General features: G+C 52.5%; 1 protein-coding gene across 4 annotated transcripts in view; it reads right to left on the bottom strand.

The window, feature by feature from the left end:
- COL5A3 (collagen type V alpha 3 chain) overlaps positions 1–15,358 on the bottom strand; it is a 49,798-nt gene that overhangs the window by 32,188 nt on the left and 2,252 nt on the right. For 3 of the 4 annotated variants that reach the window (XR_004032017.1, XM_030820909.1, XM_030820911.1), the window contains exons 2-20: positions 13,176–13,334; positions 12,899–13,088; positions 12,661–12,817; positions 11,141–11,245; positions 10,662–10,814; positions 8,866–8,979; positions 8,622–8,768; positions 5,090–5,137; positions 4,972–5,013; positions 4,360–4,422; positions 3,600–3,674; positions 3,419–3,502; positions 3,192–3,248; positions 3,052–3,105; positions 2,549–2,602; positions 751–804; positions 619–672; positions 381–434; positions 24–68 (exon numbers count right to left, since the gene is read on the bottom strand). Coding sequence is in view for 3 of the 4 variants with exons in the window: in XM_030820909.1 (XP_030676769.1) it covers positions 24–68; positions 381–434; positions 619–672; positions 751–804; positions 2,549–2,602; positions 3,052–3,105; positions 3,192–3,248; positions 3,419–3,502; positions 3,600–3,674; positions 4,360–4,422; positions 4,972–5,013; positions 5,090–5,137; positions 8,622–8,768; positions 8,866–8,979; positions 10,662–10,814; positions 11,141–11,245; positions 12,661–12,817; positions 12,899–13,088; positions 13,176–13,334 (1,709 nt within the window). In the remaining variant the exon portion in view is untranslated. The remainder of the gene's footprint in view (positions 1–23; positions 69–380; positions 435–618; positions 673–750; positions 805–2,548; positions 2,603–3,051; positions 3,106–3,191; positions 3,249–3,418; positions 3,503–3,599; positions 3,675–4,359; positions 4,423–4,971; positions 5,014–5,089; positions 5,138–8,621; positions 8,769–8,865; positions 8,980–10,661; positions 10,815–11,140; positions 11,246–12,660; positions 12,818–12,898; positions 13,089–13,175; positions 13,335–15,358) is intronic. The other variant, XM_030820910.1, reaches the window with a different exon arrangement.

Raw genomic sequence — 15,358 nt, 5'->3', positions numbered from 1 at the left:
GCCCAGGGATCCCTGATACTCACCGGCTCCCCCGCCTGGCCAGTGGGCCCTGGAGGTCCCTCTGCTCCCTGTGGAAAAGCGTCGTTACTTGGGAACAGGAAGGTACAACCCTTGGAGAGCCACCTCCCCTCATCTGGGCAGCCCCTTCCAGGGGGTCTCGGAATTAGACCAAGATCCCTAGGAACCCACAGACTAAGTTCATGGGATTCCATTCAGGCCCCTGACTCCAATCCTAGACCTGCAAGTCTCACCTCCTCACCCCACAATTTGTCCCCAGCTCTCAAGCTGGCCACTGAGACCTCCAGATCTTCCTCTCTGATTCTCACTCAGGCTTCCAAACTTACTCTCCAAACCAGGCCCTAACTCTCTTCTAAACTTACCCTCTCACCATCCTCTCCTGGGGGACCGGGTTGCCCCACATGGCCAAAGTCACCCTGGAGAGGAAACAGAGGGGAGTTCAGAGTGGAAGGGTGTGGGTGTAGAGACCAGCCCCCTGGGAAGGCAGATGGGGTGTGAGGAGGGACACAGGGATCATGACTCTGATACTGAGGGAGGAGCGGGGAGGCTTGAATATTGGGAGGAGGGCTTAGACCTGGGGGAGGGACCTCACACACTCACCCTTTGGCCCTTTTCACCAGGCAGCCCTGGGAGGCCATCGAAGCCACGATCACCCTGTCCAGAGACACCAGTGATCCTTGAGCCCATAAGCCTGACAGCCCCACCAAGTCTTATCTCAGCCCCATCACCTACCTTAGGTCCAGTGTCCCCTGGGAGGCCCCGAGCCCCATCTGCTCCAGGGCGGCCCTATGGGGAAAGTGAGCCCAAGAGTCAAGGATGAACCTTCCCTGTACCCCTCCCCCAAATTAGGAACCCAACTTCATCATCAACGTCATCAAGTTTTTTTTTTTTTGACAGGGTCTCTGTCACTCAGGTTGGAGTGCAGTGGCACATTCTCAGCTCACTGCAACCTCAGCCTCCCGAGTAGCTGGGACCACAGGCGCATGCCACCACGCCTGGCTAACTTTTTGTATTTTTGGTAGAGATGGTGGGGGGTTCACCTTGTTGCTCAGGCTGGTCTTGAACTCCTGAATGCAAGCAATCCACCCACCTCAGCCTCCCAAACTGCTGGGATTACAGGCATGAGCCACCATGCCTAGGATAAGATATTATTTTTTAAAATTTATTTATGTATTTTAGAGCTGAGGTCTTGCACTCCAGGCTGGAGTGCAGTGGCATGATCATAGCTCAACACAGCTTGGAACTCCTGGCTCAAGCAATCCTCCCACCTCAGCCTACCAAGTGGCTGGGACTACAGGTGTGCACCACCGCAGCTGGCTAATTTTTTATTTGCATTTTGTGTAGAGACCGGGTTTTGCCATGTTGCCCAGGCTGGTCTCAAACTCCTGGGCTCAAGCCATCCTTTCACCTCAGCCTCCCAAAGTGCTGGGATTACAGATATCAGCCGCTATGCTATGGCTGATTTTATTTATTTATTTATTTGTTTGAGAAGGGGTCTTGCTCTGTTGCCCAGGCTGGAGTTATATATATGCTATATACATATACACACACACATATATATATCATATATATAACTATGGTGACATGTCACTGAACAACAGGGATACGTCCTGAGAGATGCATCAGTGGGCAATTTTGTCATTGTGTGAACATCATAGAATGCACTTACACAACCGTGGATGGTACAGCCTACCAAACACCCAGGCTATGCAGTGTAACCTGGTGCTGCCACACTACACCTGAACAATGCGCAACTGTACCAAATCTCACAGGCAGTTGTAACACTATAGTAAGTATTTATATGTCTAAACATATCCAAACACAGAAATGGTACAGTAAAAATACAGTATTATAATCTCATGGGACCAGCATCTTATTTATTTATTATTATTATTAATATTTTGAGACTCAGTCTCACTCTGTCACCCAAGCTGGCGTGCAGTGGCTCACTGCAACCTCCGCTTCCTGGATTCAAGCCATTCTCACGCTTCAGCCTCCCAAGTAGCTGGGATTACAGGCGCACGCTGTCATGCCCAGCTAATTTTTGTATTTTTAGTAGAGACGGGGTTTCCCCATGTTGGCCAGGTTGATCTCAAACTCCCAACCTCAAATGATCCACCTGCCTCAGCCTCCCTAAGTGCTGGTATTACAGGCATGAGCCACTGCGCACAGCCAGTCATCTTATAAGCATCATTATGTGGTGCATGACTCTATCTGAAATTGACTTGTTTGTCATTTCCTTCCATGTGACAGGCCTCTTTTTTGCCATGCTGTTACTTCCACTTCCCCATCTGTTCATCTGGTTCTATTTCAGATCTCAGGACAAGCATCACTCCTGCAGGCAAGTCCTTCCTGACTCTGCGGCCTGGCCGGATTCCTTTGACACACACTCAGTGGAGCTGCCATTCCCTGCCTTCAGCACTCTTTTCCCACTAACGACACCAGCAGACCTCAAGGTCACAAAGCCAAGGCTCATGTTGGGTGCTGAGGGATGGATAAGGGGTGGTCTGGGGACCTAGCTGTCACTCACCATCTTGCCCACTCGGCCCGGGGGTCCATGAGGTCCTTGCAGGCCTCGGGGACCCTAGAAGAAAGAGAAAAGGAGGGAGGAAAGGAAAATAAGAAGAAAGGGGGACTTATTCTATTGTATTAAAAAGAAATTAGAGATGGGGTCTTGCTGTATTGCCCAGGCTGGACACCTGGGCTCAAGTAATACTCCCTCCTCAGCCTCCCAAGTAGCTGAGACAAGTGTGTGCCACTGTACCCAGCTTGGAAGGACATATTTATTTATTGTATAGACAGGGTCTCCCTATGTTGCCCAGACTGGTCTTGAACTCCTGGCCTCATGCAATCCTCCCACCTCAGCCTCCCAAAGTGCTGGGATTCCAGATGTGAGCCACCATTCTCTAAGAAAGTCATTAATTGCAAGGATATCCCCAGCCCCTTTGGCATTTTCCCCATCCAGCACTGTATCTTGTGGTCCTGGGGGAAGGTTCTTCCCATCCTATCCTGCCCTATCTCCACCAGTCTCACCTGTGGCCCTTCTGCTCCCTCCTCTCCTTTCAGACCTGGATGCCCGGGGAGACCCTTGGGGGAGGAGAGACGGAGGAGTGTGGTTAGATGATTCTTTACTAATGCATGCACCGCCCCCTCCATGCAGTCCCCTTACTCACCACAGGGCCTGGGCGCCCAGTGAGCCCCACTGGGCCAGGGGGGCCTTTCATAGACAGCTGGAAAGACAGAGGAGCCAGAGCTTGGGGCCTCCCACGAGACCCCCAACATTCCCCACAGAGACATCTCCAGGAGAAAAATAACCCCCTTCTCCTGCCCAGCCCCTCCTTACGCCGAGGCTCTATCACTCTCTGGGGTTCCTCCCACTATGTCCACACCTCCCACTCACCTGAGTCTGCTGCAGAACCGCCTGAGCCTGGGCCTGCTGGAATGAGACTGGGGGTCCTTTAAAGGAGCCACCTGCAAACTGGAACTGGGAGGAATTTAGTGGTGAGGGAAGCCCCCAGGAGAGCCCCCTCCTGGATGAGGACTCCACTCCCCAAGGCTGGGCCACTCCCTCTCCTTCTTACCGGCATCATGATCACAGTGCCTGGGGGGCCTCGGATCCCATCAATGCCGGGGATTCCTGGGAGGCCCGCAGGGCCCTGAGAGAGGGATGGAGGAAGAGAGGTGGAGACAGGGAGAGAGGCAGAGAGACAGCGAGGACAGGGGAGGTACAGAAGGATGAGTCAGAAAGAGAGAGAGAGGGAGAAATGGAGAGAGACACAGACAGAATCAGAGAGGGATCATGGCAAGGAAAGAGAGAGAGAAGTAGAGAGAAGGGGAAAGGAAAAGACAGAGATAGAGACAGAGACAGAGAGAAGGGGAGAGAGAGACGGAGAAGGATGGAGGCAGATGTAGAAACATACAGAGACAGAAACAAAGAGAGACAGAGAGAGACAGACAGAGGCAGAAAAACCAGGGAAAGAGAGACAGAGATGGAGAAATAGAGAGAGAGGCAAAGACAGAGAGACGGAGGGAGGGAGAGAGACAGAGACCAACAGAGACAGAAGAGAGACAGAGACAGAGTCACAAAGGAGAAAGACAGAGATGAAAGACACTCAGAAACAGAGACAGTCAAAAGAAGAAAAGCAAAGAGTAGGCCCCAGAAACACAAGGGGAACCAGAGAAATAGTTCACAGATGGGAGACAGAGAACAGAAGAGGTCAGTGCCAGCCCCGGGATGGTGTTCCCAAGTGCCACGCCCTCATATCTATGTTCAGACTGTCATGCTCCCAGCCCCAAACCTCACTCCTCTGAGAAGTATACACCCCAGTGAGAGTCTCTTACCGGTGGACCAGGGTCGCCAGGGAATCCTGGGGGGCCGGGAGGGCCTGAGGGGCCAACCACCCCCTGTTGGGGACAGAGAAACAGGAGTCACAGGAAATGCAAAATTTGAGCTAGGCTGACTTTCAACCTGCCACTGACTCTAACCTCAGGCTGACCTCCCTACCCCACTACAGAGCCACTCCAACTCCGCTAATGCAATGCTGACCCACACTCACCCCCAACGCTACTCTCGGACCCCTATTCTTTTTTTAGAGATGGTCTCACTCTGTCACCCATGCTGGAGTGCAGTGGTGTGATCATAGCTCACTGCAGCCTCCAACTCCTGGGCTCAAGCAATCCTCCCACCTTGGCCTCCCTAGTAGTTGGGACTGCAGGTGGGTGCCACTATTTTTAAAAAAAATATATGGCTATTTTTAAAGAGATGGGGTCTTGCTATGTTGCCCAGTCTGTATGTTGTTCATCCTCCCTATTTTGACTCACCCTTTAAGCCTCAAGTGTCCACTACCCTCCACTTGGCCAGGCAACATTACACCCCCAACTCCTCACTCTAGGGGCTTAAACACCCCTCAGCTGGAAAGGAGACTGGAAGAAGGAAACACAGCCATGACTTACTCGGGGTCCTGGGGCTCCTGGAGGTCCCTCAAACTGCTGCCCCTGAAGGGAAAAATGAGTGTCGGTGACCACTGTCATCATGAAGCCTCTCAACCCCCTTGCAATCCAGACCCCTCACCTTTTCAATCACTGCAGGCTCTCCTTTTGCTCCTTTCTCTCCAGCACCCTGGGGTGGGGTCAGGGGAGATGGGGAGAAAAGAGATGTGAACTTGGACATAAGCCCCTCAGCTATCTGATCACGCACACGCGCACGCACACACACACACGGGGTCCACCCTCAGAGCCCCTTCTCCTCTACTGTAACCAATATGCACTGAGAAGCTCAGCCCCCCGCATCCACCGGGCAATACCATGTCAAGATGAAGAGCGTGAACTCCAGAGCCTGCTGCCCAATACTGATCCTGCATCTGCCTTTTACTAACTGAGTGATGTTGGGAAACTTAGTCAACCCCTATGGCCACTTAGAGGTAATTGGTCCACCTGTAAAGTCAGTGGATGAATGATGACTGCGTATATCGCATGCAAAGATGAATGAATTAAAACAATGCTTGGCACACAACAAGCACTCCAGGTAACAAGGGCAAGTTAGTTACAACTATGTGCCTATGTGCCTCCCCTGTGGAACACCTAGGCTTTTCCTTTCTCCCTTTCTCTCCTTCTTTCTTTCCTTCTTTCTTCTTTTTCTTTTCTTTTCTTTTTTTTTTTTTTTTTTTTTGAAACAGAGTCTTGCTCTGTCCCCCAGGCTAGAGTGCAGTGGTACGATCTCAGCTCACTGCACCCTCTACCTCCTGGGTTCTAGGGATTCTCCTGCCTCAGCCTCCCCAGTAGCTGGGACTACAGGTGCCCGCCAACACACCTGGCTAATTTTTGTATTTTTAGTAGAGACGGGGTTTCACCATGTTGGTTAGGCTGGTCTCAAACTCCTGACCTAGGTGATCCACCGCCTCATCGTCCAAAAGTGCTGGGATTACAGGCATGAGCCACCATGCTTGGCTCCTTTTCTTTCTTTCTTTCTTTCTTTCTTTCTTTCTTTCTTTCTTTCTTTCTTTCTTTTCTTTTCTTTCTTTCTTTCTTTCTTTCTTTTTCTTTTCTTTTCTTTCTTTCTTCCTTCCTTTCTCTTTCTTTTTCTTTCTTCCTTCCTTTCTCTTTCTTTTTCTTTCTTCCTCTCTTTCTTTCTCTTTCTTTCTTTCTCTTTCTTTTTCTTTCTTTCTCTTTCTCTTTCTTTCTTTCTTTTTTCTTTTTTTTCAGAGTCACTCTATTGCCCAGGCAGGCTTTTCCTTTTTTTCCTCTCTCTTCTCCTTCCTTCCTTCCTTCTTTCTCTTGCTTGCTTGCTTTACTTTTTTTTTTTTTGAGACAGGGTCACTGTATTGCTCAGGCTACAATGCAGGGGTACAATCATGGCTCACTGCAATCTCGATCTCCTCAGACTCAGGTGATCCTCCCTCCTCAGCCTCCTGAGTAGCTGGGACCACAGGTGCACACACCACCATGCCCAGCTAATTTTTTTGTTGTTGTTGTAGAGACAGGGTCTTGCTATGTTGCCCAGGCTGAACTCAAACTGGGAGCCACTGCACCTGGCCTCTTTTCTTCTCTTTTCTTTCTTTCTTTCTTTTTTTTTTGAGACGGAGTCTCCCTCTCATGCCCAGGCTGGAGTGCAGTGGCGCGGTCTCGGCTCACTGCAAGCTCTGCCTCCCAGGTTCACGCCATTCTCCTGCCTCAGCCTCCCGAGTAGCTGGGACTACAGGCGCCCGCCACCACGCCCGGCTAATTTTTTGTATTTTTTAGTACAGACAGGGTTTCACCATGTTAGCCAGGATGGTCTCAATCTCCTGATCTCGTGATCAGCCCGCCTCGGCCTCCCAAAGTGCTGGATTACAGGCGTGAGCCACCGCGCCCGGCCCAAGCCTCTTTTCTTTTCTCTAGAGACAAGGTCTTGCTCTGCCACCCAGGCTGGAGTGCAGTGGTGTGATCATGGCTCCCTGCAGCCTCCATCTCCTGGGTTCAAGTGATCCTCCTGCTTCAGCTGGGACCAGAGGCACGCGCCACCACGTTCGGTTAATTTTTTGTATATTTTGTAAAGATAGGATCTCGCTATGTTACCCAGGCTGTCCCAAACTCTTGGGCTCAAGTGATCTTCCTGCCTCAACCTACCAAATTGCTGAGATTATAGGTGTGAGCCACCGTACCCGGCCTCAGTTACCTCTTGATCTCTACCCTCTTCTCTTCTCCCTGCCCTTAACATAAAAAGAGCCTAAAATTTGTACTGACTTAAGATGGTGCTTCGGAACAACAGTCCACCATCTTCTTAGTTTGCTGTCTCTTGGAATAAACCTGCTTAGAATAAACCTGCTTTTCCTTCCACCAATTCTCGTCTCTCTTGTTTTCCTTTCAAACATCATGCCACTGAGCTTGGATTCAGTTACATCGAATGTGTATCCATCTTTCTCCAAGACCAAAATGGAGCATGTGCCAAATTGGTCCACTTCTCTGCGTCCCTCCCTCCCATCTTCCTCCAGGTGACATCCCGACTGCAGATTGTGGGCTTCCCTGCTGCCCCTCTGGCTCCCCCTACTGTCCATGTGCCATTCAGCAGCCGGATAGCTCTTTTTTTTTTAAGGGATGGGGTCTCACTGTTGCCCAGGCTGGCCTCAAACTCCTGGCCTCAAGCGATCCTCCTGCCTCAGCCTCCCAAAGCATTGAGATTACAGCCGTGAGCCACTGCCCCCAGCCCAGAGGGAGGTTTTAAAGCTCCAAGTCAGATCATGTTCCTTCACAAGTGCTCAAGTGGCATCTCCTGGTGCTTGGAGTAAAAGCCAAGCGCCTCTCTCTAGTCACAGAGTCAACTATTAGCACAGTGCCTGATACAAGAGGTGCAGAAGTCTAAAGAGAGACTGGCCTTTTGTGGCTCCAGGTAGGAATCCCTTCTAAGTCCTCAAGATGTGAAAAAAGTAAGTAAATAAAATAACACAGGAACAGAAGACCGTATACCACATGTTCTCACTTATAAGCGGGAGATAAATGAGAACACATGGACACATAGAGGGCAACAACAGACACTGGGACCTATTGGAGGGTGGAGGGTGGGAGGAGGGAGAGGATCAGGAAAAATAACTAATGGGTACTAGGCTTAATACCTGAGTAATAAAATAAATAATTTGTACAACAAACCCCCATGACACAAGCTTACCTATGTAACAAGCCTGCAGTTGTACCCCTGAACTTAAGATAAAAGTTTAAAAAAAAAGAAAAAATTAAATAAATTTTTTAATTGTTCGGTTTTTTTTTCAAGATGGAGTCTCACTTTGTTGCCCAGGCTGGAGTGCAGTGGCACGATCTTGGCTCATTGCAGCCTCTGCCTCCCGGGTTCAAGCAATTCTCTTGCCTCAGCCTTCCCGGTGGCTGGGATCACAGGCACGTGCCACCACTCCCGGCTAATTTTTTGTATTTTTAGTAGACATGGGGTTTCACCATGTTGTTCAGGCTAGTCTCAATCTCCTAATCTCAAATGATCTGCCCACCTCGGTCTCCCAAAGTGCTGGGATTACAGGTGGGAGCCACTGTGCCCTGCCTAAATAAATAAATTTAAAAAAAATTTTTTTAAATAGGAATCCCACTCTCTTGCACCTAACCCCAGCCACCTAGATACTCACAGGAAAGATCTGGAACTGAGTCCGAGACGGATATTCTGCTGCCCGGAAGTCAGGGCCCATGGTGGAATCATCTCCTTCTTCAACCTCCTTGGCTGCCTTGGTCTCCGGGGTCCCCAGCTCGGTTCCACTGTCAGGGTCCAAGCTCCCCTGAGAACGTTAGGACAGACCAAAGTTTCCCCTGACCTCCTTATTTTCTGCCACCCCCCTAACCCTTGGGGTCTCCCCTCTTCCAGCCCCATCCAACCTCTAGGATCGTGGCATTGAGTCCAGTAGTCACAGTGGAGGTGACGACCAAAGGCGTGGGGGTAGGAGGCAGATTTGGAGCTGGAGTCTCTGTCTTGGGGATGTCAGTGGAGGTCTGGAGCAGGGATGGAGGCAGCCTTGGGTCTCGGGGGAGGGCAATCAAGACAAAAGGGAGGCACCCTCCCACTGTCCCCAGGAGCTCCCAGTCTGGGGACAGGGACAGAGGAGGCAAAGAGCACCAGAGGCCAGTGGAGACAAAAGTGGGCCGGCTGGAGCAGGGCTACCAGCAGAGGGAGCCATCGTGGATGGAGGAGGTGCTGAGCCAGGCTGGCCCTAAAGCCCAGTGGTCAAGGTCAAGGTCCAACATTCAGGGCCAGCCTCCTGGAAGCCTAGCCCACATGTCCTCTCCCAAGGCAGAGTTCAGCGGCCAGCAGGCCACAGTCAGAGAGGGAGTGGCAGCTCCTTCTGGCCTGGACAGCTGCAGAGGAACTGGGTCAAGGCGGGGGGTGGGGGGGCATTGTGGGAAGAGGGCGGGGGGGTCCCCGGTGAGGGAACAAGGCTGAGGAAGGGGCTGAAGAGGGGCCCACTACTCCTGGTGTTTGCATTCTTGGCAAAGAAGATCTGGAACTGAGATGTAGCGCAACCAGTGACTCCCCCACCAGCCAAAGACCCCAAGCAACGACCCCCACCAAGGATCCCCCAACCCAGTGACCCACCAAGAATGACCTATATCAACAGACCCCAATGATTCTAGAACTAGAGACCCACAAACAACCCCTCCCACTCCCATCAATGGCCTCAACCCGTTACTGCTCCATTCAGTGATATTTCCCAACCAGTGACCTCAACCAGTGACACTCTCTTGACCATTAGCACCAACTAGTGACTCTCCAACTAATAACCCCTATCAGTGACCACTAATCAATTATTCCTCTAACCAGTGATGCTCCAACAATGAATACCCATAAATAAGTGCAACAAAACCATCCTAACCAATGACCCCCAAACAGTAATTCCACCCATCAATGACTCCCTAACTAATAATTCCCTCAGGGACTCCCAAACCAATTACCCCATCCGCTACCCCCTGAAAATCACTCTTCCAACTTGTGGCCCCAATGAGTGACCCCACTATGACTTCCAGTCAGTGACCACCCACCAACAACCCCCAGTCATTGACCCTAAACTAGGGACATCAGTAACACCAATAATGGTTTCTATCCATGACCTTCCACTGTGATCCCCAGCTAGGTGCACCCCAAACACTGACCTCAATTAATATCTCCCTCAATGATTCCCCACTATCCAGCAATCCCTATCAGGGAAGCCAAATAATGCCCCCAATTAATGACTCTCCCAATGAATAACTGTCCCCAATGACCCCAAGCAGAGAACCCCAAACAATGACACACTAACTAATAAACACGTCATTCAACCTAGCCAATGATCCTCCCTTAAACAGTAGCCCTCATCAAGAACTCCCTTAAAATCAGGAACTTATCTGGGTCTGTCCCCTCCCTCTAGTGCTCCAGGACTGGAGATTGAGGGGGTCAGAGACGGGAGAGGTCATAAGATGGGACCCACCCCGACCCTGTTATCAGTCACCCTGACAGTCAACAGTCACCTGAGAGAAGTCGGAGCTCATGGATCCGAGACCAGAGAAAAAGATTATAGATGAGGGACCAGAGATTAGTAGGGATGGGAGACTAGAAGTCAAGCACCAAGACCAGAAGTCAGATGGTCAAGACCGGAAGTCAGGTGGTCAAAACCGGAAGTGAGAGGTCTCAGGGCCCTTACCTGGTTCTCTGGGGAGTCAGGAGGTGGACTTGAGGTCAAAATTTCCTTGTTCTTCTTTTTCCTGCCCTTCCCCTTGCGACGTCGCCCTTTCTTCCTCCCTTTTCCCTTCCCCTTCCGCCGAGGACGAGGGGTTTCTAGTTCATCCTGGGGAGCCTGGGAGGAGGGTTCCAGTCAGGTCTAGAGCATCCCACCAGCAGAGACCCCATCATTCAGGCCACCTGGGGTGAGGCTGGCTCATGGCCCATGGGTCCTCACTCAACCCTGTGACCTGGAGTCGACATTATTCATGTAACCTGGGGTCAAGGGTGGCTCAGGAATATGACTTGAGGTCAAAGTCATTCATGCCTGGGATGTGTTGGAGGTCATGGGTCACCTAACCCCATGTCTGGGGGATGAGAATTCATCCTTTCCAGGGATCTGGAGCCAGGAAGGACCCAGCCTGTGTCCTGAGATTAGGAGTCATGGAGTCCCTCACTCACCCCTGTGGCCGCCGGCACCAGGTTGTCACAGTCGAGGAGGTACCGCTCACAAGCCTGGAAGGCAGCCTGAGGATCTGGGCTTATCAGCAGCTCCTGAATGTCTCCCTGGGGGTTGGGGGCGTAGGAGTCAAGGAAGGCAGCCATACAGCCATAGGCTTACTCTGACCCCCCAACCCCCAGCAGTCTTGCCCACCTCCTGGCACCAGGGTGCGATGCTCCCCCACTCAGAGCATGCTAAGTATAAGGAGGAGATGACCCCATCACAGCCCTAGTGATCTCTCTATCCTCTGTAACTAAGAGAAGGAAAGATCCTATCAGGGGCACACCTGATCCCAACCACAAGCCACATCCCACACATCTGCCCCACTAGAGGTGCATCAGTTCCTTCACAGGTTCAAGTGATTCTCAGCCTCCCGAGTAGCTGAGATTACAGGCGTGTGCCACCACGCCCAGTTAATTTTTGAATTTTTAGTAGAGACAAGGTTTTGCCACGTTGGCCAGGCTGGTCCCGAACTCCTGGCCTCAAGTGATCCACCTGCCTTGGCCTCCCAAAGTGCTGAGATTACAGGTATGAGCCACTGCGCCCGGCCAAGACCATAAATTGTGACAATGCCTACTTGGCTTGTTGTGGGAAGATCCAGTACTGGGGATAAGGAGGAACATGAGATAGATCAGGCCCCTGGCCTCCCAGAGGTGACACACATCACGGTCACACACAGCCAACAAAGGTCTCCACACCCAGAACACACATCACACAACCACACAACACAGCTGCTTGCTGGCTCCCAAAGTCACAACCGCCCCCACACAATCACACACTATCACAAAAACCAGCACCATCTTAGGTCACAGTCTCAGATGCACGACAACACCAGATCTTTCCACAACAAGCCAAGTAGGCGCTGTCACAATTCACGGTCTTGTGGCTCTGCAATCTCACAGTCATGCACTGCAACGGCACACACAAGCGTGCACTGGCACAACTGGATCTTCCCACAAAAAGCCAAGTAGGCATCGTCACAATTTATGGTCTTGGCCGGGCGCGGTGGCTCACACCTGTAATCCCAGCACTTCGGGAGGCCAAGGCAGGTGGATCATTTGAGGCCAGGAGTTCGGGACCAGGCTGGCCAAAATGGCAAAACCTTGCCTCTACTAAAAATTCAAAAATTAGCTGGGCGTGGTGGCACTCACCTGTAATCTCAGCTACTTGGGAGGCTAAGAATCACTTGAACCCGTGAGGTGGAGGTTGCAGGGAGCTGAGATCGAGCCACTGCACTCCAATCTGGGTGACAGAGCAAGGCTCCATCTCAAAAAAAAAAAAAACAAATTATTGTCTTGTGGCTCTGCAATCTCACAATCACATGCTGCAATGGTGCACGAAAGCATGCACTCACTTCCCTTAGCTTCCTGGGGATAGATTGAAGCTTGACATCTTCCTTCTTTAATATCCTTTCCAGATTCAGGCTGTAGACAAAACATCCCACCCTCTGTCTCAGTTTCCCCCATCACTGAACTCCTACCTCGAAAGTCTTCTCCCCAAGGTCCTGGGTCCCCAGCACAGTGAGTCCGGCTATGCTGATGAAGCGGGGGCCATGGCCCAAGACAGGCGGCTGAGCTTCACAGTCAGCTACCAGGGTCACCATCTCACCATCTATGCTGACTGCCACACGGTGCCACCTGCAAGGGGACAGCCTCAGTGTGGGTGCTTCTCACCCCACCCCTCATCCACAGACCCCCGCCCACTCTCCTCATGCTCACCTGCCATCTGTGAGGTTGACCTGCTGGGGAAGGGGGCGGAAGGGGTCACCTAGGAGACCCAGCGCTGGGCCCAGTGCCAGGCCCAACTGCCGGGCACCCCTTTCATCATAAATGGACAGCAGGACAGACTGATTGGCTGGCTGGCCCCGCAAGGTGATCAGCAAGGAGAAGTTCTCAGGAAAGTGGCCATCTGAGTGGGCAGAGGGAACAGGGCAGCTCAGATGGCCCAGCAGTGCCTCCCTCCAGGGAGGTACCCAGGCCTTCTACTCCAACTTACCTGGAAAGAGTTCCCACGTGGGGATGCCTAGTGTGCTGGCCTGGCCCACTCTGAATGCCCGGTCACCCTCTGGAGTCCTCTGGGGACAGAAGCCAGGCCCCTCAGGGACCCCAGCCTGGCCTCCCCGCACACCCAGGGCCTTCAGGACATCCACAGGATCTGCAGCAGAGAGAAGCCCGGGGGGTCGGGCAGAGGTGGGGAACAGCTAGAACAAGCCCAGGATTCCAGGATAGAGGCTCAGGGTTTTTTTAGGGGGCTCAGCCTCTCCCTCCCTCACACCATGTGTTTGTGGCTCAGGAAGAAGGAGCAGGCCTGGGCCCCCAGCACCCCCCGCCTCCTCACCACCCCACAGATGTTCCGACCTCAGCAGCCTGTTGACTCTGTTTTTTTTTTCCCTTGGTTTTTGGTGAGAAAAAAAGTTGACCTACTTCTGGGATGAATCAAAGCTTCCTGGCCTAAGCCCCAGAGTGGAACTGTCCCCCTCTCCCTGCTCCCCCACACAGGCTCCCTAGGGGTACATCCCAGGCCTGGAGCCCCCTTGCCAGGGGAAACCCATGTGGAGAGGAGGCGCTTCCAGTGTGTTTTCTTCTCCCACCTCCTCCCTCTCTCTAGCTTCCTCTTTTGACCACCATCAGCCACAACCTCTTCCTTTTGACTACAGCCATTTTGGAGCTCCTCCCTCTGACCATATGCCTCTGACCATGCCCACTAACTTCTTTTGCGGGTTACCCCCTCTGACCCTCTGATCTTCTTCTGCCTGACCCCAGCCTATTCCCTCTGATCTCCTTTTTCCATCTGACCCCAAACTCCTCCTTCTGAATTTCCCCTTTGACCTCTTCCCTCTGACTTTCACCTCTAACCTCTTCCCTCTGACCCTCTTCTCTGACCTCCTCCCTCCGACTTTCCCCTCTGACCTCCTCCCTCTGAATGTCCCCTCTGATCTCCTCTCCTGACTTTCCCCTCTGACCTCCTCCCTCTGACTTTCCCCTTTGACCTCTTCCTTCTGACTTTCCCCTCTAACCTTCTCCCTCTGACCTTCCCCTCTGACCTCCTCCCTCTGAGCCTCCCCTCTGATCTCTCCTCTGACTTTTCCCTCTGACCTCCTCCCTCTGACTTTCCTGTCCAACCTCCTCTCCTCTGATTTTCCCCTCTGACCTCCTCCCTCTGACTACCCCTGACCTTCTCCCACTGCCTATCCTGATCTCCTCCATCTGCCCCATAACCTCCTCATTTCATCTCTCTGACCTCCTCCTTCTGACCAGCTGTCTCTGATAACCTCCAGATCTCCCCTGTCTGACCCTCTCCCTCTTTCATCCCAGCTAAGGAAAGGACTTGTCTGGCCCAACAGTTCCTAATCTAGGCCATGCTACCAGCCCCACCCCGGCAGGCAGCCCGGCCAGTGCTAAGTGGAACCACATGGCTTGGGCAGGGGCGGGTGGGGGCTTCCCCTGGGCCCCGAGCCCCCGTCTGATTCCCCCCTCCCCCTACCCTCAGCAAACTGTCCCACTGACCCCCTGCCCCAGCCTCTTGGCGGGAGCTGGATTCTCCCGAATCTGCCATGACCTCACCCCCGGGGGAGGCTCTGCTGATCTCACCACGGGGAGCCGGGGTGGGGGGTAAGACGTTGGGGAGGCAGGGGCTTGGATGAAGGACCCTCATTCCCACTCTTCCTAGGTCAGAACCCTCATTTTCCAGACTCCTCAGAGGCCTGTTTCAGCCTCTGTTTCCTCTTGCCTCCAATCTCCTTCTCCCCCCATCCTTGCCCGCCCTCTCTCTGTCCCACTTTCTGTGCCGGGTCTTTCCAGGCCTCTATCTGTATCCAAGTCTCTTTCTCTCTCTCTCTCTCTCTTTCATTCTCTCATTCTCTCTCTTTTCTCAATCTCTCTCTCTCTCCACCCACCTTCCCCAACCCATCACCCCAGCCCCCATCTCTAATTGCCTGTTTTGTGGCTGGGCTGTCATTAAGAGAAATCTGGGTTGCAGTCCCCTGGGGCTGAGATCTGGGCTCCCAGGCTCTGCTGACCACAAGAGTCACTTCCCCACGGAACAATCATCCCAGCTGCCCCATCTCAGCCTGGGGCCCAGGGCAGGATTGAGACCGACCACCTCACCCAGCCTGGAGGCTCTCCCCTGACCCAGACCCTAACCTCTCTGCAGAGGAAAGAGGGTCTTTCCTCAACTAC

The sequence above is a fragment of the Nomascus leucogenys genome, chromosome 10 (assembly GCF_006542625.1).
Source record: "Nomascus leucogenys isolate Asia chromosome 10, Asia_NLE_v1, whole genome shotgun sequence".
Lineage (NCBI taxonomy): Eukaryota > Metazoa > Chordata > Mammalia > Primates > Hylobatidae > Nomascus > Nomascus leucogenys.
Note: the sequence above shows the minus strand (reverse complement) of the source record. Positions and strands in the feature narration are given on the sequence as shown.